At 47.9% G+C, this 22,993-nt stretch overlaps 7 protein-coding genes across 7 annotated transcripts; 4 read left to right on the top strand and 3 right to left on the bottom strand.

Annotated features, from left to right (window-relative positions):
• Positions 1-184: 184 nt before the first annotated feature.
• MCYG_08650 (D-3-phosphoglycerate dehydrogenase) lies at positions 185-2,032 on the top strand (the record flags this gene model as incomplete). The annotated part of the gene is made up of 3 exons (XM_002842773.1): positions 185-449; positions 517-732; positions 798-2,032. The coding sequence occupies 3 exons, from the start codon at positions 185-187 to the stop codon at positions 2,030-2,032; spliced, it is 1,716 nt and encodes a 571-aa protein (XP_002842819.1).
• Positions 2,033-2,274: 242 nt separating this feature from the next.
• MCYG_08649 (uncharacterized protein) lies at positions 2,275-2,826 on the bottom strand (the record flags this gene model as incomplete). Its single annotated transcript, XM_002842772.1, has 1 exon — positions 2,275-2,826. One exon carries the CDS (start codon positions 2,824-2,826, stop codon positions 2,275-2,277), a length of 552 nt encoding a protein of 183 aa, XP_002842818.1.
• Positions 2,827-3,644: 818 nt separating this feature from the next.
• Positions 3,645-5,396, bottom strand: MCYG_08648 (cytochrome P450 52A10; the record flags this gene model as incomplete). Its single annotated transcript, XM_002842771.1, has 3 exons — positions 3,645-4,521; positions 4,599-5,163; positions 5,237-5,396. The coding sequence occupies 3 exons, from the start codon at positions 5,394-5,396 to the stop codon at positions 3,645-3,647; spliced, it is 1,602 nt and encodes a 533-aa protein (XP_002842817.1).
• Positions 5,397-9,447: 4,051 nt separating this feature from the next.
• On the top strand, positions 9,448-11,090 carry MCYG_08647 (conserved hypothetical protein; the record flags this gene model as incomplete). Its single annotated transcript, XM_002842770.1, has 3 exons — positions 9,448-9,887; positions 9,947-9,999; positions 10,048-11,090. The coding sequence occupies 3 exons, from the start codon at positions 9,448-9,450 to the stop codon at positions 11,088-11,090; spliced, it is 1,536 nt and encodes a 511-aa protein (XP_002842816.1).
• A 612-nt stretch (positions 11,091-11,702) lies between these two features.
• MCYG_08646 (protoporphyrinogen oxidase) lies at positions 11,703-13,638 on the top strand (the record flags this gene model as incomplete). Its single annotated transcript, XM_002842769.1, has 3 exons — positions 11,703-12,083; positions 12,162-12,845; positions 12,919-13,638. 3 exons carry the CDS (start codon positions 11,703-11,705, stop codon positions 13,636-13,638), a joined length of 1,785 nt encoding a protein of 594 aa, XP_002842815.1.
• A 489-nt stretch (positions 13,639-14,127) lies between these two features.
• Positions 14,128-14,736, bottom strand: MCYG_08645 (exon junction complex protein; the record flags this gene model as incomplete). The annotated part of the gene is made up of 1 exon (XM_002842768.1): positions 14,128-14,736. The coding sequence occupies one exon, from the start codon at positions 14,734-14,736 to the stop codon at positions 14,128-14,130; it is 609 nt and encodes a 202-aa protein (XP_002842814.1).
• Positions 14,737-16,353: 1,617 nt separating this feature from the next.
• MCYG_08644 (E3 ubiquitin-protein ligase ubr1) lies at positions 16,354-22,938 on the top strand (the record flags this gene model as incomplete). The annotated part of the gene is made up of 2 exons (XM_002842767.1): positions 16,354-22,589; positions 22,671-22,938. 2 exons carry the CDS (start codon positions 16,354-16,356, stop codon positions 22,936-22,938), a joined length of 6,504 nt encoding a protein of 2,167 aa, XP_002842813.1.
• Positions 22,939-22,993: the final 55 nt, after the last annotated feature.

The following is a 22,993-nucleotide window of genomic DNA, read 5'->3' as shown; positions in this document are numbered from 1 at the left end:
CACTTCTCGGAGTCACTTGAGGTAGTTTATCTTCTACTGAGGCTCTTGATCCCCTCTGGCTTCATCTGTATAAAGGCGGTTGTTCCTCTGCAGAGCCTCGTTGGTTATATGTTACACCCACACCTATGAACCACCTAAACTACATATTACCGCTGACCAAGAACCCTGGGAATATCATTAGAAAATGGCAGTTCCTATAAAAAACGGTCTAACATCTCGTTCCAAGGTCCTTGTACCGGAAGAGTTGTCTCCAGATGGCCTTGCTCTGCTAAGGACGAGCCTAGACGTCGACGAACGCCAGGGGCTGAGTGCTGAAGAACTCATCGAAATCATTCCCGAGTACGAAGCTCTCCTCGTACGTTCTGGGACCAAAGTGACAGCTTCTCTTCTGCAAGCGGCAAGGAAGCTCAAGGTCGTTGCTAGAGCTGGTGTCGGCGTTGACAATATTGGTGAGATAGTCCTTGTGCTATGTCTTTATATCTAACTTGAACGCAGCTAAATTAATATTCTTTATAGATATTGATGCCGCCACCAAACAAGGCATCGTTGTCGTTAATTCACCTTCCGGCAATAATATGGCCGCGGCGGAGCATACAATTGCGCTCCTAATGTGCATGGCAAGGAATATCCCGGATGCATGCTCGAGCCTGAAGAGCAACAGATGGGAGAGGAGTCGACTAGTCGGAGTGGAAGTACATGGGAAGACACTGGGGATAATCGGCCTGGGAAAAGGTATTTATATCTCTTATTCACATCTTGATCGTATAATAGGACTATATTAATATGATACTGGATAGTGGGCTTGATTGTGGCCCGTCTGGCCAAAGGCTTAGGCATGAAAGTCAACGCCGTTGACCCCTATGCCTCTTCTGCAGTAGCTGCATCTGCATCAGTCACCTTGATGCCGTCTCTCTCAGCCTTGCTTCCTACCGCTGACTTTTTGACCATTCATACCCCCCTGATTGCGTCTACCAAGGACATGATTTCAACCGCCGAATTAGCCCAGATGAAGCCTGGCTCTCGGATCCTTAATGTGGCCCGCGGTGGGACAATAGATGAGCTAGCCCTCCTGAATGCCTTGGAATCAGGCCATATTGCAGGGGCAGCAATTGACGTGTTTGCTACAGAGCCCCCTTCGCCTGGTTCAGCCTCAGCTAAGCTCGTTGCCCATCCTCAAGTTATTCCAACGCCGCACCTAGGAGCCTCTACTATTGAAGCACAGGAGAACGTTTCAATAGACGTATGCGAACAGGTACTCCAGATATTGGGCGGGGCATTACCACGAAGTGCAGTAAATGCTCCACTTATCCTGCCAGAAGAATACAAAAAGCTTCAACCCTATGTTCGTCTGGTCGAGAAGATTGGAAGCATTTATACCCAGCATTACGGCGCTGTAAAGGACCAGGTCTCGAATTGTAATACCTTTGACCTAATATATGAAGGTGAAGTTGCGGAGATGACCAATACAAAACCGCTTTTTACCGCTCTTATAAAGGGACTCATCAGCCCCATAAGCAAAGATTTGAACGTGAGCATTGTGAATGCTGAGCTTGTCGCCAGAGAACGCGGGATAATAATCAACGAGCGGCGTTCAAGGGATAGTCCGTCCCACTCGTACTCCTCCCTAATTACCCTCGTTGCCGGGGCGCCAAGGAATACTAAGGGAGAGGATCCCGGGTCACATCGTGAATACAACCACATCATCTCCGGAACTTGTTCAGAGTCTCAACCTCTGATATCTAGACTAGACCGCTTTACAGCGTCTTTTGTCCCTGAAGGCACACTGCTTATCTGCCACAACTTTGATTCTCCAGGTAAAATCGGTGTTGTTGGTAGCATCTTGGGGGGGAAAGGGGTGAATATCAACTTTATGAGTGTTGCACCTGTTTCAAAGGGCAAACAACAGGACGGGGTTGGAGCTTATGACGAGGCACTGATGATTCTCGGAGTTGATAAAGCAGTGGATGAGAGCGTGGTAAAGGCTCTTGTCCAGGAGGGAGGAGTTTTGAACGCTAGTGTAGTTTTGTTATAGTGAATGTGTATTCAATTTGATTACGGAGGGGGGAAAATATATAACAGCCAATTTGATAGGAAGATAGTTTGTATTCATGTAAAGATATCGACTATTCAAGGGGATAGTGAGACTCTAGTCCTCACTGTATAAAAGTAGTGTTCCCTTAAAAAAAACTCCACTCCATGAGAATCCATCCCCTATACCCCGAGATTCATATAGGCTGTAACCCAAATGATTTCACGATGACATCACCGGACAGCTCACCAAATAACTGGCACAGGATTCCTGTGCTTTGCGGGGTATTTGGTTTTGGCTGGCTCCCTGTACTTCCATGGGCCTCCGGGTATGGGTGTTATATGGTCAACAGCAGACTGGGTTGGTACAGGGTGGCCAACTTTATCTTTTTCTGATCGTTTCGCAGGAGGTTTCGCAGATTTTGCCGCGGTTGATTGTGTGTGTTCTAAAGTAGGGTTGGCACCTATATATGCCCTAATCTTTTTGATAGTTTCTGTGAATGCCGTCGATCTGGCCTCGACTGTGTTTCGATGTTTCGTGAAGGGAGGAGGTACATTGTGGAGGTGCCACTGTGGTGGTATTCTGCCGCCATTATCAACTCTGGCAGAAACCTTGTTCATCTCCAGAGCACCTGAACCTGTGAAGGGATCGGACCCGGTGTGGGTGTGGCTGCCACTGGGGATAGATATAATGACGTCTCCCCTTATGTCGATAGGAATTGGGCCACCAAGGACGATTCTTCCAAAAGCCAGAAGAGCAATGGCAAAACTGCCAACGGACGTAGTGATAATTGTCATTTTGAGAATAACAAAATACCCTTTTCGAGAGAGGGATTGGAAATAAACTTGAGGGCCTTTGTGCAGGAAACTCAGAGGCAAGCCATAGCTAGAGGGTTGACCTGGGATATATACCCACAGCCCTTTGGAACGCGGCACTCTATATGTAACATTGACGATGACCGAAGGGCCACAAGAATAAAGAAGAGGCATCTATCTGACCTCGAGATAATGCGTGAATATCTCCAGTATTGGCGTGTCCAGTTCATCGTAGGGCCGTGAACCGCGGGCAGATGACCTAGAGTTCTTTGTCCTTGATGCCTTGCACAACATGAGAATAAGAAGCCAACCCTTGCAGCGAGAGATATTTCGAACTATACAACAATGGAACAATCATCGGGCCACTAATGCGGTTTCACGTAATTGACGAGGGCTCCATTCGTTCCTCGAATGGAATCTGCTTGGATCTTCCAGCATGGAGCCATTTGGACATCATGGAAATGGCGCACGTCCTAGGATAGTTATTATATTGAGCAGCCATCCTAGCGCCACTGGCTGTGCCGCTTGTTGGGGGTTCTCAACTTTGTTGCCCGCTTTGAGGTTATTTTATTTCTGTTGGATTTCGCGCATTCACGTGAGAGGTCGAAGAGAAAAAGGAGAAGAAGATACCTATACTAATTGCCCAAGGAAGTTCATTTGGGCCCGAATTGCCGTATATACATGGTGCCGGCTGATGAATACCCCGATTTATACAAAACATAAAAAATGATCAAAGAGGTAAGAACAAGAGAAATAACACGGAGCACCAACGTCATTAGAATCGGAAGGCCAGGGCCTCCTTATTCGGCCCCCTCGCGACGGAAAACACAGTTAAACTCCTCGCCTGGAGAGAGAGTCACGTCGGTTTTGAGAATGGGATCGGTTCCTGGCGGAGGACATCCGATTCCGGTAATCTCAGAATAATGCTGCAAAATGCGAGTAATAGTATATCCCATTTCGATGGTAGCAAACTGCTGTCCCAGACATATCCTTGGGCCGCCGTTGAAGGGAATGAAGTGCCATGGCTTCGGTTGCCAGCCGGAAGTCCAACGCTCAGGGTGGAACTCATGGGGGTCGTACCAAGGCTTAGCCTTTTCCTCGGGAGATGAGGAGGCGGATGGAGGCGGGTCGTATAAATCGCGCCTTCGTTGCATAGCCATTGTTGAGTAGAGGATCCGGGTATCGGCAGGAACACCAATGGGAGATTTGCCGTCAAGGCCGCCGCCACGGGGGAGTGTCGTGTCGACAACGGCATGGCGAACATTAAACGGTACAACAGGGTACAGGCGCATGGTTTCGTTAATGACAGCGTTGACATATTTCATTGCTTTCAAGTCACCGTAGGTTGGCTTGTTAGTCCCGCATGTTGCAAAGATCTCTGCTCGTGCTTTCTTAACCGTTTCTGGATGGCGGGATAGTTCAAACATGGCAAAGGCAAGGGTAGCGGCAGTAGTGTCACGGCCGGCAAGCAAGATAGCAACGAGCTGGTCGCGTAGAACAACTGGGTCACGAGTGAACCTGGCGAGAGCGTGAAGGAATGTGTCTTGCTTGGAAAGCTTGCTGTCTAATTCTTCGGGCGTTAGGGCTAGCACCTGGTTAATGAACTGCTGGAGGAAGTCATTCATCTTTCGAATATTGGCCTTGAATTCTCGTTCTGAAAAGAACTTTCGTAGGGGACTGTGGTGGTGTTAATATTTATAATTTTTACATGAGGGCATTAATAACTGTCAAAGAGGAAAAGAGAAAAGACATACCCTGCCCTGAAGAGGACGGACTGTTTATGTAGAACATATTGGAAAGATTCTGCAAAGGAGGTTTTCGGGTCATCCAGACTATCGACACTCTTCCCAAGCAAGTAATCAGTTGCAGCATCTAGGGTGAATCTAAAAAACAAGGGTCCAACATCTACAATGCTGCCCCCATTTTCGTTTGTGGCGAGTCGCGGGATCAACTTTTCGATGTGCTTCTCAAAGATCTCGGTGTCGACAAATCTCTCCTTTGCAAACATCGGCCGAATCAAGTGTCTAGATCGCGACCAGAGCTCTCCATCAGTCGCGAAGATGCTGTCACCCAAGAAATCTTTCCATTCCTTATGGAAACGCCAGCCCTTTCCATAATCACTGAACTGGCTGGTCAGGACAGCTTTGATGTTTTCTGGATCAGCAGTGAAGATGTTGCGTGCATGGGGGCGGACCTTTAGTTCGGCTGTTGCTATGGAGCCACCCCAAGGTGATGGGGTGGTTTCAAATATCGATGTAAAAAATTCAAGATCTCTGTGTTTTTTCGCAGCACTGAACCCCTTGGCAATGAAGTCGGCACCTAGTTTAGATAACATATTAGAAAAGGTTCCTTTCCCCAATGATATAAGAGCTACCGCAATCTCCTAACTCACTTAGTGGCAGATAGGTTTTAATGCGAGGAGCAAATGCTCCTAGCCTGGACACCTTATAATCTGTGTATAAGTCATAACCCACATAAAAAAGGACAATAACGACGAGAGACCACAGAAATCCGCCACCAAGGGAAAGTTTCTGAATGATTTCTTCAATCATTTTATTTAAACTGCATATGCGCTCTCTCGTTCGCAAAAGTTGGTTCCTCGTGCACAAGGGTTGTAAGAGTAGAGTTAATTGCTCTATTTGCGAAGGCCGTCAAGTTGTGACAACCCTAGCAGGTTAATTGATCGTGCGCTCTGGGATGTGATAAGAAAGACTGTTTTAATTCGGCCACAACATGCAGACACACACAGTATTTGATTAAAGACGATACCCTAATCGAAGGGGAATAAAGGAGCGGGGATATCGATAAAATACCCCCCGAAGCAGTGGCCAAATGAAACCGTTAACTATTGGCTTGGGCGCCTAGAACGGTGAGATATCTCCCCGGAGTGCCGCTGGAGCCGAGGAAGGATGGGGAATTGGCTGTTTTGTCCAGCATGTGGGTGAAACAGCCTGTCATCTTCCAGGAACATCATCCACAAACTTGATATAAAAAACGAATACGGTAATAGGTCGGACCAAGGGCGTGCAAAGCTTTCCTTGTGCGGAAACGTTGTACCTTGGAATGGTGCCTGGGATATTCAATTGATTGGCTGAGTAATAATAGTGTCCTCATCCAAGCTCTCCAAGCTCTGGGCAGCCGACTCGTCAAGATCAAGAGATGAAGGACCCAGCGTGAAGAATTAGCAGTGATACAGAGTAATGGCGGTCGCTTTCTATTCATTGAAAGCACCGTGGTCAGTCTGTCGAACTTTTTGGCTGGGGGAATATAAATTTGCGGGAGTTTCAATATTCTATATTCTCGCATGTGAGGAGGACTTGCTTAGATAATAGTTAACTAAATAGTTATTGCAAGGTCAGGGGCCTTTTTGCTTCGGAGACACGGGATAATGTTGAGCCCGCCGGGTGGTTGTGCGATGTTAGGAGGGAAGTGTCCTCTGGCGGATACAAAACTGGTTGACTGATGGTGATGATGATGGCGTGAAATGGAGCTCGATTGGCTCTCAGCACATAGTTAAAACCTGTCGTTCTTCGATTACCCTAATACGAAACGATAGAACGGAGGTTCACCATGTAGTAACTTCCCCTTACATAGTAGTTGGTGCCTGAAGTCACATTGCGCAACCATTCACACACACTGCCCTGTATGTGGTAGTATATCATTTGGACAATCGTTGCACTAATAAATGTTCGCTCATCCCGTAACCAATACATACTGTGTATCGTGGGGGTGCTCTGTTTTTCAAGGTCCTCTCATATATAACCGCTGCGGGCTAATTACAGGATCAACAAGCTCCTTTTTTATCCAGCTTTTGAGAGGGAAGGCAAAGGCCTAGATCAATAGCTAATAATTCCGTTACAATCCGGATAAGTTGAGTATCTCGAAGAGCATCATGGACTCGCGTGGCAATTCTGCTTGAAGGTAAGCTGGGTTTTGTCGATATTTTAGACCTAGGTTAGGTTCTAAGAAGGGTCATCCCGTGTTTTATGAAAGCATTTGGTATGCGGGGAAACATGAGTGATTAGATCTTTCATGTGTAAGTCAAGGAGTTGATACTCGGCGGAAGATTTCAACTTGATATGGCCGCTGGAGGTTTAATATCATAAGATTCCCCGCTTATCCAGGCAAGACATGATCAATAGTGGCTGTATAACTAAGTAAACCAATCTCCGGGAATACCGAGATACCAAGTCTCAGCTCATACGTATAACTATATCGACTCTTTCTGGGAAAATAGCCACGTCTGGCACAGATGGTACGTAACTTGGATTAGCTTCGGGGTTGAGGGAAGACCGGGTTAGAAGCATGGATATGGAATCGATTCAAATTGACGGATGCAACTGCATCAATAATTATGCTGTAACCCTCGGTTGAAATACGTTTCCGGATCAACGCCTGGTCCTTAATACTATTGCTACTTTGGCAAGCCCGAGACGGATGCTGGAAATCTTTGAGCTAGAGTAGGAGTAAAGCGGCTGTTGGAATTTTTAAAGAGCATGGATGACATACAGTTGGTATTGTTGTAGAAATTAGCACCTTGCCGGTCTCGAAGCTAACTTGGTAGTTGCCATTTCCGTAATATAGTTGTGGGGAGATTACCCTTGATCCGCTGTGGATATCTTATTATGAATTCTTTGATTGTGGGAATTCACTGTCGACTGAGGGCTGAGAGTCATGATAGCGAGGATGAAATTTCTAGGGCACAAACTTGTTAGTAAAAATTCGTCTTTACGTGCGTTTGATGACTTTCAACTGCTTTTGCTATACGGGCGAGCAAAACGTTTGTGCAAAGAGGACGGTTGGACAATAAGGCATTATTGTATAGGAATGAAGTCTCAATCACTCAAAATAGGGTAAATCACTGGGCCCACAAAAGAAGAAATTTACATTTAGATGGTTGGATATCTCTTCGTCAAACGACCACAGTGGTAGAGCGCTCATGGTGTATTTCGAGCCACAATATATTCCCGTGGGACAATACTGGTCCCTTCTTTGGCCGGAGTCTTCTCCCGGTGAGGATAGTTATCCGGCGGATATCCACTTGACACTATGTAGTCTTTATAAGCTCTTTTTATGGTTAGTTGCTTGACTTTGTATAGGATACTAGTTGTAGGATGAGGATGCTCCGTGCTCGTAGACTAGGATTTCACTCCTTTTTCTCAGTAACTGTGCGAGCTTAGTTATATCTTCTAGCTTCTGGTCGGGATTAAGGCGATTTATTACAGTCGGCAATCCCACCCACTGTAACCTAGTTTCCGATATGGGTGGTTTCGAGGAAGTATATCTCATTGAGTGATGGCAAGTGGAGAGTGCATAAACCTTTCCCACCAGGCTACCAGGACAAGCCTCAGGGAGGGCCAAGGCAAGGTTCTCAATGACTGCAACATGAACAACGGCTCCGGGTGAAATATACTCTCAAGTCTTGATAATAATTGATCTGGAATAATCTTACTTATCGACTGAATAGATAGTGCTCGGATATATCATTACCAGCTCTTCCGGAGTTACCCTAATGTTTGGTAAGCCATGCGGCTCTGGAGGAACAATAGGCAGGTTAGTATACTGAAGAACTTAAACACAAGTACCTTAGAGTTTCTTTAAGAGAGAAACCGTACTCTGTGTACTAGTAGTGCGTAATATAGTATTAGTAAAAAAATATGGGAGTTGGCGGAAGGGGATAAGCTGGCTTACTGCTTGAATATGGCAAATAGAGAAAGGGTAATAGCCTAGAATTGCGCACTAGCTGCAATAACTTATAACTTCTGTAGTGGTGGTATTTTCAAAAGATTTGGGAATATAGGTAAAGAGAATATATGGAGTCCACTTGATTCCATCAGAACTTTCATTATATAGTATAATGTGAGGAGTATGCTGCCGCTGCTTCGCATATAGACGTATGCTCCTGTGTATACGGGGGTATCCTTCCGTGCCTGTCCCTAATGCCATCCCGGCCAGGTCGGTCGCCGGGAGCATAGGACTCACCGGACTCTCAGCCGGCTAGATCTCTGGATGATGAAAGACACTGGCAAAAGCTCTCGCTGTCGGTAACCCTGGGACCATGATGGCTGTGGCCGTTTGAACGACGAAGAGACAAGGCTGTTTCAGTGCACTAGCAGAGCTGGTCGCTAAAAGAAAGATACATCTCTATCTAATCTGACGCTGGTATGACTGCAGGTATCTTGTCTATGAAGTGTCCGTTGATATCTTGAAGTTTTGTGTCTTTTCGAACGTCTCGAAGAAGAGGAAGAAACTTCCCAAAAAGGAAGCAGCTTCATGTCACGTGTATGCTTACATAATAAAAGTGAATATACATATCTATCACGTGAGATAACTGACTAATCAAGTCTTGGCATCAAAACTTCTTGCGAATTTCGCGACAATAAAAAAGAAGCAAAGAAGAAAAGAAAACATATACGAAGCTGAAGAGCTACGGAGATATTGCCAGATTATTACAAGCTTGATAGTTGAGGGAAGCGCTCATTTTGGACTGCAGAGCACTTTTTGAGCCCCTCAGTTGAACGACCTGGTTTCTGGAGGAAGAAAGATATTAATTTGCCACCTGAAACGCCTTCCACCAAAGCTCTGGAAACAGCTCCCGTTGCCATGGGTGTCTCTGTCGCGCTGAATACGCCGCTGGCCGATGCCCTGAATGAAGTAGTGCAGCCGAAGCTGGTCGAACTCGGCTGGAGCACCGGTGGCGGGGACGATTCTGCGCTCGCGGAGTATGTTATACTGATGCTTGTCAACGGAAAGACGCAGGACCAGATCTCAGCAGAGCTAGCAAACGACCTGCTCAGCCTCGGACCCGAAGATACAGAAGCGGCGGAGTTTTCCAAATGGTTGTTCGAGCAGGTTGAGACGCTGGACGTGCGGTTAAATGGCGCTTCGAAGGAAGCACCGCAAGAACAGCCTCCACAGGCGATACCATCCTTTTCAGATGAAGCAAACGGAGGAAATGGGAACGTGACCCCCGCCGATACGTCTGTATCGCAGTCAGATATGGATATGGACGAAGGATCCGGCCCTGGAACCGATGCTTTGGTGTATGTTCTTTCCAGCCTTTCACCTATTTTTGAGTATGCTGCTAAATAATGAATAACAGCCCAACCGGCCCCAGGAATATGAGGAGCCAGAAACATAATGGCCGCGGCAGAGGTATACTTGGCCAACTTAGCCGGGCCATGGACCGGTCTAACGAATCAGTTCTTCACCGAGTTCGAAGCCAACAGGGAACGGAGAGGATAAACTCGCACCGAGATGGCTCCAAGGGTGGCAGAGGCGGTCGAGCCGGCCACAGGATGCAGACGGGGAGGCACATGGGCAATAACATGCCGATGGGTATGGGGATGGGTATGGGGATGAATATGGGCATGGGCATGGGCATGAATCACAATCAGATGCAGAACATGCCTCAACCAAACATGATGAACATAACCCAACAGCAGCAGATGCAGATGATGTCTATGTTTGAGGAACAAGCACGTATGATGTCTCAGCTCATACCTGGCTTTGTACCCCCCGCGATAAATCCAGCCTTCCAGAATGGACCACCGCAACAGCCACAGGGACGATCTCTCTTTGAGCGTGCGGAATTCCACCCGGGCCGACGAGCTCATGATAAACAGCTCCAGCCCTCGCAGGAGGCGACGGCAGACGTTGAAATGGACGGCGACGGGGGTAAGCCGGCCGATGAAAAACCGCAACGAGAAGTGCCGGGCCCGGACTCTGTCTGTCGATTCAACCTGAGATGCACGAACAAGGACTGCCCGTACGCCCACCAGTCCCCTGCTGCACCCGAGGGAGCCAGCGTCGACGTGAGCGACCACTGTCCCTACGGAGCTGCCTGCAAGAACCGGAAATGCGTTGCCCGACACCCATCCCCAGCTCAGAAGGCGGTCCATCAGTCAGAAGAGATCTGTCGATATTTCCCTCACTGTACCAACCCAAAGTGCGCCTTCAAGCACCCAAGCATGCCGCTCTGTCGGAACGGCGCGGACTGCTCGACTGAGGACTGCAAGTTCACACACATCCAGACACCTTGCAGATTCAATCCTTGTCTAAACCGCACATGTCCATATAAACACGCCGAAGGCCAGCGCGGAGTGTTCAGCGACAAGGTATGGCGTGCAGACGCCGCAAAGGCAGAGACGCCACACGTCAGCGAGAGGAAGTTCATCACAGACGAAGAAGAAGAGCTCATCAAGCCGGGTTCAACACCGTCCAACGACGCTGGAATCATCACCTAAATAAAAAAAAAAAGAAATTTATATCCCCCAGTTTTATTCAGCTTTCACCAACTTGATATTAATGTCTACATTCTCTTCCACTACGATGATCGATATTTTCTCCGGGAACCCAAGTGCCAGGCGTTTCCCTATATCCCTTCCACATTTCTTCTGTTCAAAACAAATATTTCTGCTTTCCCTTCTTTCTACGGTCTACTGAGCATGAACGGCGTTGGATCAGGGTTCTGTTTTTACTATATCTTTACCTCAAAAGAGGGATTCCTATACGGCTGGCGCACCAATTGAACATCTAGATTATGTATATTGCGATGAAACTGGTTCTTCTCATTTGTTCTTGTACTCTTAGTAGCAGCGTGTAATAGTATATATATTCTTTTTTGAATGAATATTTACCGTCTTAGATGCATTAATTTTCCAATCTCAAAACATCCAAAGGAAAAAAAATTGGCCAACCCAGAGAGAAGCGAAAAAATTGACAGCTTCAACGAGCAGCACACGAGCAATTGAATACGACCACAACGACGGCGAGAGCTACCTAAGAATACACAGCATGGAATTGGCCTAGCAATTGGGCTCTATTCTTGTGAAGAAAGACAGAAATAGACAGGAAGGATGAGCTCAAGACGCTGGCCTGGCCTGGTCACCGAGAGCTGCCTGCGTCTACCACAAACAACAGCCGCCCTTCGCCAGCGATGCACAAGAGGCTTGACCCTGTCGCGGCGACGGCGGCAGCAGCAGCTTCAGTTCTCCAGCACGTCCAGTCGAGACGATAAACAGGTTGCTGTGATCGGTGGTGGGATTACCGGCCTGGCAACGGCCTTCCACCTGGCCCAGCAGCGAACCACGCAGGTCACTTTGTATGAGAAATCAAGGCAGCTTGGAGGATGGATGCAGTCGGAGACGGTTGATACAGGCGACGGCAAGGTCGTCTTCGAGTACGGTCCGCGGACACTGCGGTATCAGATGCCGGATGTGATGCCTGTGGTTGAACTGGTGCGTGAAGAGGCCTATACCTCCCTTTACACTTAAATGAACATATCAACCACCTGACAAAAAGAAATATCTATCTAGCTGGCCCAGCTGGACTTGCTCAAGTCGACGCTGAGGACGAACAGCGGCACCGCTGCTGCTGTCAACCGATATATCTACTACCCCGATCACATTATCCAAGTTCCAGCACCACAGCCTGGATCAAGCACGCTGAGCTTCATCAGGCGTATCCTAAGCCAGTGGAATGAGCCAGCGTACAAGGGATTGCTTTCAGGCTTCCTAGGCGAGCCATTTCGAGAACTTCGAGACCCGAAAATGCGCGATGAATCGATAGCAGACTTCACTACCAGGCGATTTGGAAAACCGCTCACTGACAATTTCGTCTCTGCGTTATTCCATGGGATATATGCTGGAGACATAGATCGGTTGAGCGCCAAAGCGACCATGCCATACTTCTGGAGCTGCGAATTGGGTGAACACGGGGTCTTGATGGAGATAATGGACCGGACAACGTCTGGAAAGATGTCCCTTCATAGATATAGCAAGCTAAAGGCGATCAAGGATATACGGCGGGATTACTCTGGGGAATTTAACTCAAAGCTACCTCTATTATTTGCTGGAAGCAACATGCTTTCCTTGAATGACGGATTGCACTCCCTCGTATCAGCCATGGACCGCCATCTCTCTGAGCTTCCTAACGTGAAGATCACCCGGGAGGCCGCTATATCTCACATTCAATATGACAGAGCCAAGCAGTCAATGATAGTATGGCCTTATTCTCTCTCTCTTTTTAATTCATCTTTTGAATATAGAAGACCACGGCTAACTCTAGGTGAAGCTCACTGAGGGATCAAACATGCCGCCAGTGAGATATGACTATGTTGTTTCGACCACTGCATCCAGAGTGCTGGCAGACCAGCTCCGTGGACCAGGGGAGTGCACACCCCCAACTGCGACGTCGAGGATGCTGGCGGCAAATAACTACGCCGTCAGCGTTATGGTGGTCAACCTCTTCTACAGTGACCCTGACCTCATACCAGTGCAGGGTTTCGGGTATCTGATACCTCGTTCTGTGCCGATTGAACAGAACCCTGAGCGCGCGCTGGGTGTGATATTCATGTCACAGGCCATTGTTGGTCAAGATACTGCTAAGGGAACGAAGCTTGCGGTCATGATAGGTGGCCACTGGTGGGATGGATGGAGCAGGTCTGACTTGCCGGACGAGCAAGAAGGCATAGCCATGGCAAAGTCGGTGCTTGCCCGCCATCTTGGGATCACTCAGGAGCCAGCCATAGCCAGGGCCCGGTTGCAGCACAATGCCATACCGCAATACACCGTTGGGCATCACGACCGCATGGAGGAGCTGCACGAGTCTCTGTCCCGGGAATACGATTCTCGCCTGAAGGTGGTCGGTGCCTGGTATACGGGTGTTGGAGTGAATGACTGCGTCACTGCCGGACGAGCCCTAGCTGCCGCCATACGTGATGGAAGCCATGAGGAGACGGGCCTGGAGGACTACGTGAATCCGATGAAGGAGCTGACTGCTGCAATGGTGTAGAGGGCAAATGCTCTGGAATTCTTTATGTTTGTACTTTTAATCTATACTGAGGGAATAGATATATAGCAAAGACTAGAAAGGAACTGGAATACAGCTAATGTAAATGAGTGTCTTGTAACTGTGTAATAAATAGCTGTCCCTTGACGTATACCTCGACCTGTTTTCTCTCGAGTGCTCTGAAGAGATGAAAGCGGAGTTCTTGACTCGTTAGGACGGACTTCTACCAGCATCAACATGGTGAACCAGGCCCCGTGCTTCTGATCTCGTCCATTTCAAGACATGGTACCAGGCAGTGAGGCCGGGGAGAAGATGCCGTCTCTTGGGCCGGGGATCAAGTCGACGCATCCCTTGGCTCCCTTTGAAGATGGGATCGAATGTCGACCGTGGAGGTATAATAATGCTAGAGTGAAGATATTCATCCCATCATAATCAACATAAAAATATGTGTGAGTAGGCCGCCCTTCCGTGGCGGCCATTACCCCCAACACTTCACTTGGATTCCGCCGAGTCTGCCTTCTTTTCGCCATCAGCATCGAACTCAAGTGACTCCAGCTGCCGTACCAACTCGTTGATTCTGGTAATTTTCTCCAACTGCTCAGGCAGAAGGCTCTCTCCCTTCGCCTTTTTATCCCGTAGCTCGCGTGCCTGCTTCAGTTTCTTCTTCAGGTTTCTCGCCTTCTTCTCTCGCTCGACTTCGGGGTCAACTTCAGTTTGTTCTTCCTTTTGTTTTGCCTCAGCCGTTGGCCTCCAGTTTTCCTTGCCGAGAGGTGTGTCTTTGCCTGTCTTCTGAGGAGCAGTCTCACTATTCGCCTTCGCCTTGCTTTTGGCCTCTTTCTTCTTGGTGTTCTTTAAACCGGCCGTTGTGCTCTCGTTCGATGCCAGCTCTGCTCCCGGGATCCCTGCCTTGCCACGGTCCTTCCACGAAGCGGCAGCGCGATTCTTGTACAGCTCCACATCCTCTGGAGGACTGTAGCCTGGTCGTATGCGAATCTCACGGCGCTGGGAGCCATCAGCTCGGACTGAGGCGGGTATATGGCGCTCGCCCGTGAGAGCGTTGGTGGTGATGCCTGATATTCTTGTCTTCTCGTTTGCGGACATGACTATAGTATCGTCGGGGGCCTCTTTCCTATTGTATTCTTCTCGTCTTCTTACGATCTCTTTCTTCTCTGCTCTCCACCTTTCACTGATGTTGTTCGTTTCTTCTTGTCTGATGCTGAAATGTTGAAGATATAAAAAAAGTCCTGCTGACCAATCAGCGTCCACTATTTACCAAGTTCAAAACTTCGACTTCATCACTTCAACTTCATCTTCTTCTTCTCTTCACCAAACATCGAGCTGAGAATATCAAGCAGACGACTGGAGAAACGCCGTGGTCTTCTTCTGCTTCTTCTTCTTCGTATCTGCACAGGATTTGATCTCGACCGCATCTCACAATGGCTGGTGTAAGTGGCTTCTCTCTCGAATATCAAAACGATGACCCATTGCTAATACGGAGTTTTCTCTAGATTGCGACCTCTATCTACAAGTAAGAAGCCTATGTATATTTACGTCAGGGTTGGACCGTTCGACTGACCTTTGTCTACCCCTAGCATCTTCATCAGGCGAAATGGCATCATGCTGAGCACCGTCTTCGTCGGCGCATTCGGATTCGAGATGTATGTCCCTTAACCTGTCAATCAAGACCTGGAACTCCATGACTCTGTCTGACGCCTCTCTGTCTAGGGCTTTCGACACCATCTCCAACAAAGTCTGGGATTGCATAAACAGTGGCGTACGGCTCCCTTTGCTTCAAGAGCAATCTTCCCTCGTTATCGATACGCTAACTCTTTCTTTGTAGCGACAATGGAAGGACATTAAACACCGATATATCAACCAGGAGGAAGAATAAGTACGTTCGACGTGAGGTGGATTACGCCATGGAAGGAGACTACCGGCGGAAGCAACTGTACAGATATTTGTTTTAAGAAATAGAGAACAACATGTTACAATATCATTTCTCTTGAGGTTGAAGTCGCCGGAGTAATGAGCCCGTGGATATCCTGGATGCGGCCACTACATAGATGCTACGCGACATATCTACCTTCTATTCAGACCCGCGAATCGAGCTCACATCCAACCTGTGCTTTACCCTGAACACTACTTATTCGATAATGTGGACTCTCTATACAGTGTTCTCAAACGCTGATATCGATACACATTGTCTTCAGTATATGCAACTCCCTTTGCACCGGCTACCCGTATACAGGTGAACAACCCCAGTCCCTACGCAGTAACAACACCATAATGCGCAGGCAAACAAACGACGTAATAGTAGTAATCGAAATGCTTTGCCTGGATTAAATATATCAAAAAAAAAAAAAAAAAAAAAAAAACACATTGCCATCCTTAGTCAGACGAAGCTTCCAACCATAAAAAAAGACACCCAAAAACTCGCCCTAGCCATCATCGTTTTTCTTATTGATAGAAAAGCTAGGAGAGGGAAGACCGGAATCTCCATTAATAGCTTCTTATAGCTATCGCTATCTGTTTTCACCAGTAGGGATCCCCCTTGGCTAAATTAGCTACTCGTATGCTAAACGTCTTCCCCACCAGCTTCATATACAACTATAAGATCACCACTCGCCACCAACATTACCAACAACCGCGCCGACGACCTTCTTGCTGCTATATCGACCCGAATGCACATATGAGTGAACTAATCGTACGGCAGAGATGATGCCTCGATCCCTGGCGGACGTTGAGAAGTCGCTGGGCCAGGCGCTGGTGGGATTCCCAGCCCGATACCAGAATCGATACGACGATAAGGCTAGAAAGGAGCTCATAGAGATCCTATTCCGCTCTCTTACAGGCCATAACGATGAGTACCTACGGTTACTATTCCCCAACGGCCCTGGGAATGGGTGCTGGAACCTATCGAAGGCTCAAGGCCTGGAGGCTGGGGCGGAATACTCAGAGGCCGCGCGAGGAAAACGATGCGGACACACTTTCAAGTCCGGCGATGCGGGATACCACTGTATAACCTGCTCGATAGACGAGACCTGTTGCCTATGTAATCGATGCTTCAACGCCTCGGACCATACCGGGCATAAATATGCTTTTTTTGTCTCGAGCGGACATTCTGGATGCTGTGATTGTGGAGACGAAGAGGCCTTCCGGGTGCCCGTCAACTGTGCAATCCATACTGCACTGGAGAGTGATGGCCAGGAGGAGAAGAAGAAGAAGGATGAGAATCCGGTGCCAGAGATGTTGGTTGCCTACATCAGGATGACCATGGCTCGCGTTCTCGACTACTTTTGTGACGTGATATCCTGCTCTCCCGAGCAATTGCGGCTCCCCAAGACCGAGGCAGGAATCAGACAGGATGAAGTCGTCTCTAGACTGTCCGGAGATTGGTATCATGCTAGTGATCCTGAGGAGAGTGAGCCGGAATTTGCCCTAGTGCTCTGGAATGACGAGAAACATACCATCAACGAAGTCACAAATCAGGTAGCCCGTGCCTGCCGGGAGCGAGAAAGGTTCGGGCTGCAAAAGGCCAATGAATCAGATGAGGTCGGCAGGAGTGTGGTGAAATATTCAAAGAACCTCTCCGGACTGCTCGATGTCTCGAGGATCATAGAACAGATTAGAGTCACCGTCACCGTCCGGTCTGCCAGAGATACTTTCCGAGAGCAGATGTGTGCCACTATAATTGATTGGCTTTCCGATATCTCTGGTTGTCGTGTTGGCGACGATGGCTCGTTGCTACGACTCATGGTCTGCGAGCAGATGCTCCAACCCTGGCACCCTGGAAGTGCTGCTTCTAACGCTGGGATTGGCAACAAGGGAATTGACGACCAGAGCCTGGATGATGGCCGGATCTACCAAGCTGTCCAAATTGCTCAGGCTGAGATTCTAGCTGCGGAAATGGTTGATTTTACTGACGCTGAAATGGAAGACACAGAGGATATAAGACGGGCGGCGGAGGATGATGACGATGAAGATATGGACGACGCAGAGGTTGACCAGGTGCAACTAGATATGCACGTACAGCAGGTTCTCGGCGACGCTGCTGGAAATACTGATGAGGCCGACCTTGACATGGAGACGCGAGCAGAGGCGGACATTGCAGAGTTTGGGCTCCCGCCGCAGCCTCCGCCACCGCCTCCACCGCCAGAGCAGCCTCCTCCTGGGGATGGTGATCCGCTCGTAATTCTCCCTGTGACAGATGATCCGCAATTCTCTAGGAAGCCTGTCGCCATACCGAAGACTCCGGGAGTAAAGCAGAAAGCTAACCCTACATGCCTACCACATTGGCAAGAAAAGCCACGTCTATTCCATGAGAGGAGAAATTTGCCGCACGAAGACCTCCAGCAAAGGACGCGGTTAGACTGGCTGATTTTATATGATTTGCGCCTGTGGAAGAAGACTCGCACTGATGTGCGAGAGTTGTACTTGGCTACTGTCGTCAATGTCCCCGAGTTCAAGAGGGTGCTTGGTTTGCGATTCTCTGCGCTATACACTGCTCTGGCCCAGCTGTACCTCATTGCAGATAGAGAGCCCGACCATTCAATTATTAAGCTCTCTCTTCAGCTGTTCACGACACCATCTATCACAAAGGAAATAGTTGAGCGCGGGAATTTTCTTACTAGTATAATGGCTATCCTTTATACCTTCCTTACAACAAGGCAGGTTGGCGAGCCTCATGATGTCAGCCCTACGGCTACCCTTGCGATGGACTCTGGGTCAATCACTAATCGCAGATTATATCACTTTTTCCTCGATCTAAGGTACATCCTTGCCTCCGAGCATATTCAAAGCTATTTAAGGACGGAGAGACAGTATCTTTTGCAGTTTATGGATCTCGTCAAGCTTACCCAGGGTATTTGCCCTAACGTCAGAGCCGTTGGAGAGCATCTAGAATATGAAACGGATGCGTGGATAGGGGCTTCCATTCTGATGAGAGAAGTGACTCGCCTATGCAGGATATTCTGTGAAGCGTTCCGTCCAAATAACCTCACTGAAGGAGATAGCAACCTCGCAGATGCAATTATGCACGCTGCGCTTGCAACAATGGTCAATTCAATGGGCCTGGAAAGAAAACGTTTTGTCCAAGCCGAAATTAAAGAGCCAGTACGGTTTAAAACGGTGCCGTACCTCGAATTTGAGATTAATGCATATAACCAAAGTGGACGCCACACCGTGGTTGATTTCGTTGTTGAGAAAGGGTCGCTGAGTTTCCACCATGCTCTCCATTATATTCTCTCCTGGCTCCTGGAATGCGCGAGAAGCAAGCCAAAAGACTGGGTACGAAGTCTTCTGGTCCAAGCAGTCACGTTGATGAAGGAAAAATATTCTGTTACTCCACCGCAAGCGCTGGATGCAGACGACGTCATCCTAGCGATGTTTGACTTCCCAATAAGGGTTTGTGCCTGGCTTGCCCAAATGAAGGCCGGCATGTGGGTTAGAAACGGAATGAGTCTCAGGCATCAAATGGGCCAGTATCGTGCGGTAATCTCCCGAGATGTTGCGTACTGTCGAGATATTTTCTTGATACAAGCTGCTATGGCGATCTGTGATCCGAGCCGTGTGCTTGCAACCTTATGCGATAGATATGGAATATTGGAATGGATGAAAGGAGAATATGTAGATCGCCCTGGTTACGACGAAGGACAGCATGTGGATGTCGCTGACGAATTTATACATCTTTTGATCATATTGATATCTGAACGGACCTCTTTCTCGACGGGAGAAGATGGCTCTGCTATTCAACATCATATTATCAGAAGAGACATTGCTCACACCCTATGCTTCAAACCGCTCGCTTATACCGATCTTAGTGCTAGGATACGGGATGAGGTAGTTGAGGCTAGGGATTTCCAGCAGATCCTTGAAGAAGTTGCTACCTTCCGTCCGCCGGATGGTCTCAACGACACTGGAACATTTGAACTAAAGCCACAGTATATAGGCTTGATAGATCCGTATTCCACGCAATATAGCAGAAATCAACGGGACGAGGCGGAGAACATTTTCAAACAATGGAAAGCTAAATCAACAGGAAAAAGTGTTCAAGAAGCTATCTTTGAACCAAAGCTAGAACCAGTTCCCGCTGGTTTATTCACTGGATATACCAAATTTACCCGGACGCCTCTGTTTGCTCAAATTATTCACCAGTTCTTAGAGTACTGTCTAATGTTCAAAATATGCACGCCTACAATTCAGTTGACGCGGATCGAACCCTTCCTCCAAACTATTCTCCACCTAACGCTACTTGCTGTCTTAGAGGATCCCCGTGCAGATAAGGAGAACCCCGAGGCAGAAAAGGAGACATTCACTTTCCATGTTCTTACCAAATCCAAATCAACGCAACTTGGGGATTTAACCATTATCGGGCTATTCCAAAAAATATCGGAGGCCCCGCCCTATGAAGCCTGTGCGCCAAAAATCAGGCATATACTGAAAGGCCTTTGGAAGAACAATCCAAGGTTGTACTCCGTCATTTCAAATGATCTTGTGTTCCCATATGGCAATATTTATCAGTCTTCTTCTACTCCTGTATCAGACAATGAGGCAGAGCAAAAGAAGAAACGAGCCCTTGAAAGACAGGCAAAAATCATGGCGCAGTTCAAGCAACAGCAACAATATTTCTTAAATAGCCAGGAAAATATTGATTTGGGTGAAGATGAGTTTGACGAAGCAGAGGAGCCGCTGCGATTCTCGGAGGAGGTAATTCGGAAGTATCCTTCTGGGAACTGTATCTTGTGTCAGGAAGATACCAATGACTCAAAATTATATGGAACATTTGCACTTGTCACTGAAAGCTCCATTTTCAGGGAGACTGACTTGAAGGATCAGGATTTCGTTAAAGAGGCTCTTGCAACACCCTCATCACTAGATAAATCGGCTGAGTCGATTCGTCCGTTTGGAGTTGCTAGTGAAAATTTCGAGCGCGTTCGACAATTAGACTCAAAAGGTGAGCTGATAATATCAACGAAGCAAGGTCTAGGGAAAGGGTTCCCGGCGGAGCTACATAAACAAGGCCCCATTTCCACAGGCTGTGGGCACATTATGCATTATAAGTGCTTTGAAACCTATTACGCAGCTACCCGGCGACGGCACAACCAGCAAGTAGCTCGAAACCACCCCGAGAACCTCAACTTGAATGAATTCGTCTGCCCACTTTGCAAGGCCCTTGGAAACGCTTTTCTTCCTATTATATGGAGAGGGCAAGAAATGTCATACCCGGGGGTAGCAGCTCCTAAAATACCTTTTCGAGACTATATATATAGAAAGATAGACCCGATTCTTCTAAGGTTCAGTAAATGCGCATTGCCCAAAGACGATGATAAAAGTTTTATCCCTGGATATGGGGGGTTTTTTGCTCGATACTTATCGACCACATTAACACCATCCCTCTCCCACGGTGCAGATGATTATTTAATCTCTGGAGCGAGAGATCCACGCGGATTGATAGGTGATTATAATGCTACTTTCAGATTCAATGGCTACCAGGGCTTCGCAGATGGACAGATATCGGAAGATGATGACAGGCCCTTTCGAACTCTGCCAGATGATTCCCCGGCTACCCACAACCCTGGCGCAACCTTAGCGGCATTGATTGGTGCACCGACACTGGCAAATATTCCAAATCCTACCAGTTCCTCAGAAGGAGGCGAAGCACAGCCCACCGATGCTCCGTCGCCATTTTCGGAACTTCTTGCCGTCTATGCGAGACTACGGGATACAATGAGATTCAACGCTATCCCATCCCGCTTCGAATACCAGCCAGGGCATCTTCTACCTGGAGATTTAGTACACACCGACGCTCTAGCCAAAATATTTGCATATTCTATCACCTCTGTTGAAATTGCCCAAAGAGGCCAGGAAACAGGGCAAGGAATAACTCTGGTAAGCGGTATATCAGAGACATCATTAACACACCTACGAATTCTTTGTGATACTGCACTTGCCTACTCCTCCTTAGGCAGCCTGGAGTTCCCTTCTGCGTTGAAAACTTCACATGAGTTCCGTGACATGCATCGACGTAAGATGATCCAGCTCTTCTTTGGAAGTCCGTATCTCTCAAGTACGGGAATCTCGAATCTTGGCCGTGATTCTATGGATATCGAGCCATTACTTTCAACAGATATCTTTGCCCTTTTAGCAGAAGCTTCACTTTGCCTGGTTCCCGTTCTAGATATGGAGATTATGAATTTGGCCCAGCTTTGCTATATCGCTGAGATTATAAAGGTGGTTCTGGCGTATCTCTTGACGCCCCAGGGGCTGAAAGCAAATATGGAACAAGCTAGCGAAGATCCTACTACTCCAGATGATTACTCTTTAGCCAAGGACTTTGTCATGTGGGTTATATCTGCATACAGGTCCTGCGCCTCATTTGTTGCAGACCCGGCGTTGCAGGTGTTGTTAGATGGAATCGATAGGAATTTCATACCCAAATACCGACTCAGGGGCTGCCTCGAAGTGGTCCCAAAATATATTCTTCCTTTCCTACGCAAAACCGCGATATTGCTGAACGTCAGGCACGGCGTTGACTTTGCTGATCATGACTCAGATATTAAAGACGAATCGGAACTTGATCGTCTAACCATGATCCTGCGGCTACCACCGATTGATGAAGTGTTCGACAAATTGTCCGCCGCTGACGATGGGGATCCGCTATCCGCTATTGTTTGCGGGTGGATGGAACACTTCTGTATCTCGAAGCATGATGCTAAAGCCGCAGGCACCCTACAGCCACGCCTTTCTCTCATGCACCCAGCTATTTTTGAACTTGTTGGTCTCCCTTACTATTTTGACTCGTTGCTGGAAGAAGCCACTCAGCGCACCTGCATGACGACTGGAAAAGAGGTAACTGATGCGACCATATGCCTCTTCTGTGGTGAGATATTCTGCGCCCAGGCAAGCTGTTGCATGGTGAATACTAGGTTGGGCGGCTGTAACCGTCATCTTGCGAAGTGAGCAACCCCCCTTTTGTTTCTGTGTTTTACCTTTTCAAGTCTTTAGAATGTGCTATTAACAAACCGTGATACCTATAGGTGTGGACGGAATGCTGGTATATTTATCAACATTCGAAAATGTGCGGTGGTGCTTTTGCACAATGGCAACGGATGTTGGAGATTTGCACCATACCTCGATGTTCATGGAGAAGTTGATCCTGGCTTCAGACATCGCAGGAGGCTGATGCTCAACCAGAAACGATATGACCGTCTTCTACGTGACATGTGGCTATCTCACAGCATACCCTCTGCCGTGAGTAGAAAGCTGGAGTCCGAGGTCAACAACGGCGGCTGGGAGACTTTATAATTGCTGTATTGCAACCCCCGGACAGGATAGCAGGCTAGATGTTTATGCCTAAAAT

Source organism: Microsporum canis, genomic scaffold (genome assembly GCF_000151145.1).
Source record: "Microsporum canis CBS 113480 supercont1.9 genomic scaffold, whole genome shotgun sequence".
NCBI lineage: Eukaryota > Fungi > Ascomycota > Eurotiomycetes > Onygenales > Arthrodermataceae > Microsporum > Microsporum canis.
The sequence above is the reverse complement of the archived record's forward strand: the minus strand, read 5'-3'. Positions and strand labels throughout refer to the sequence as shown.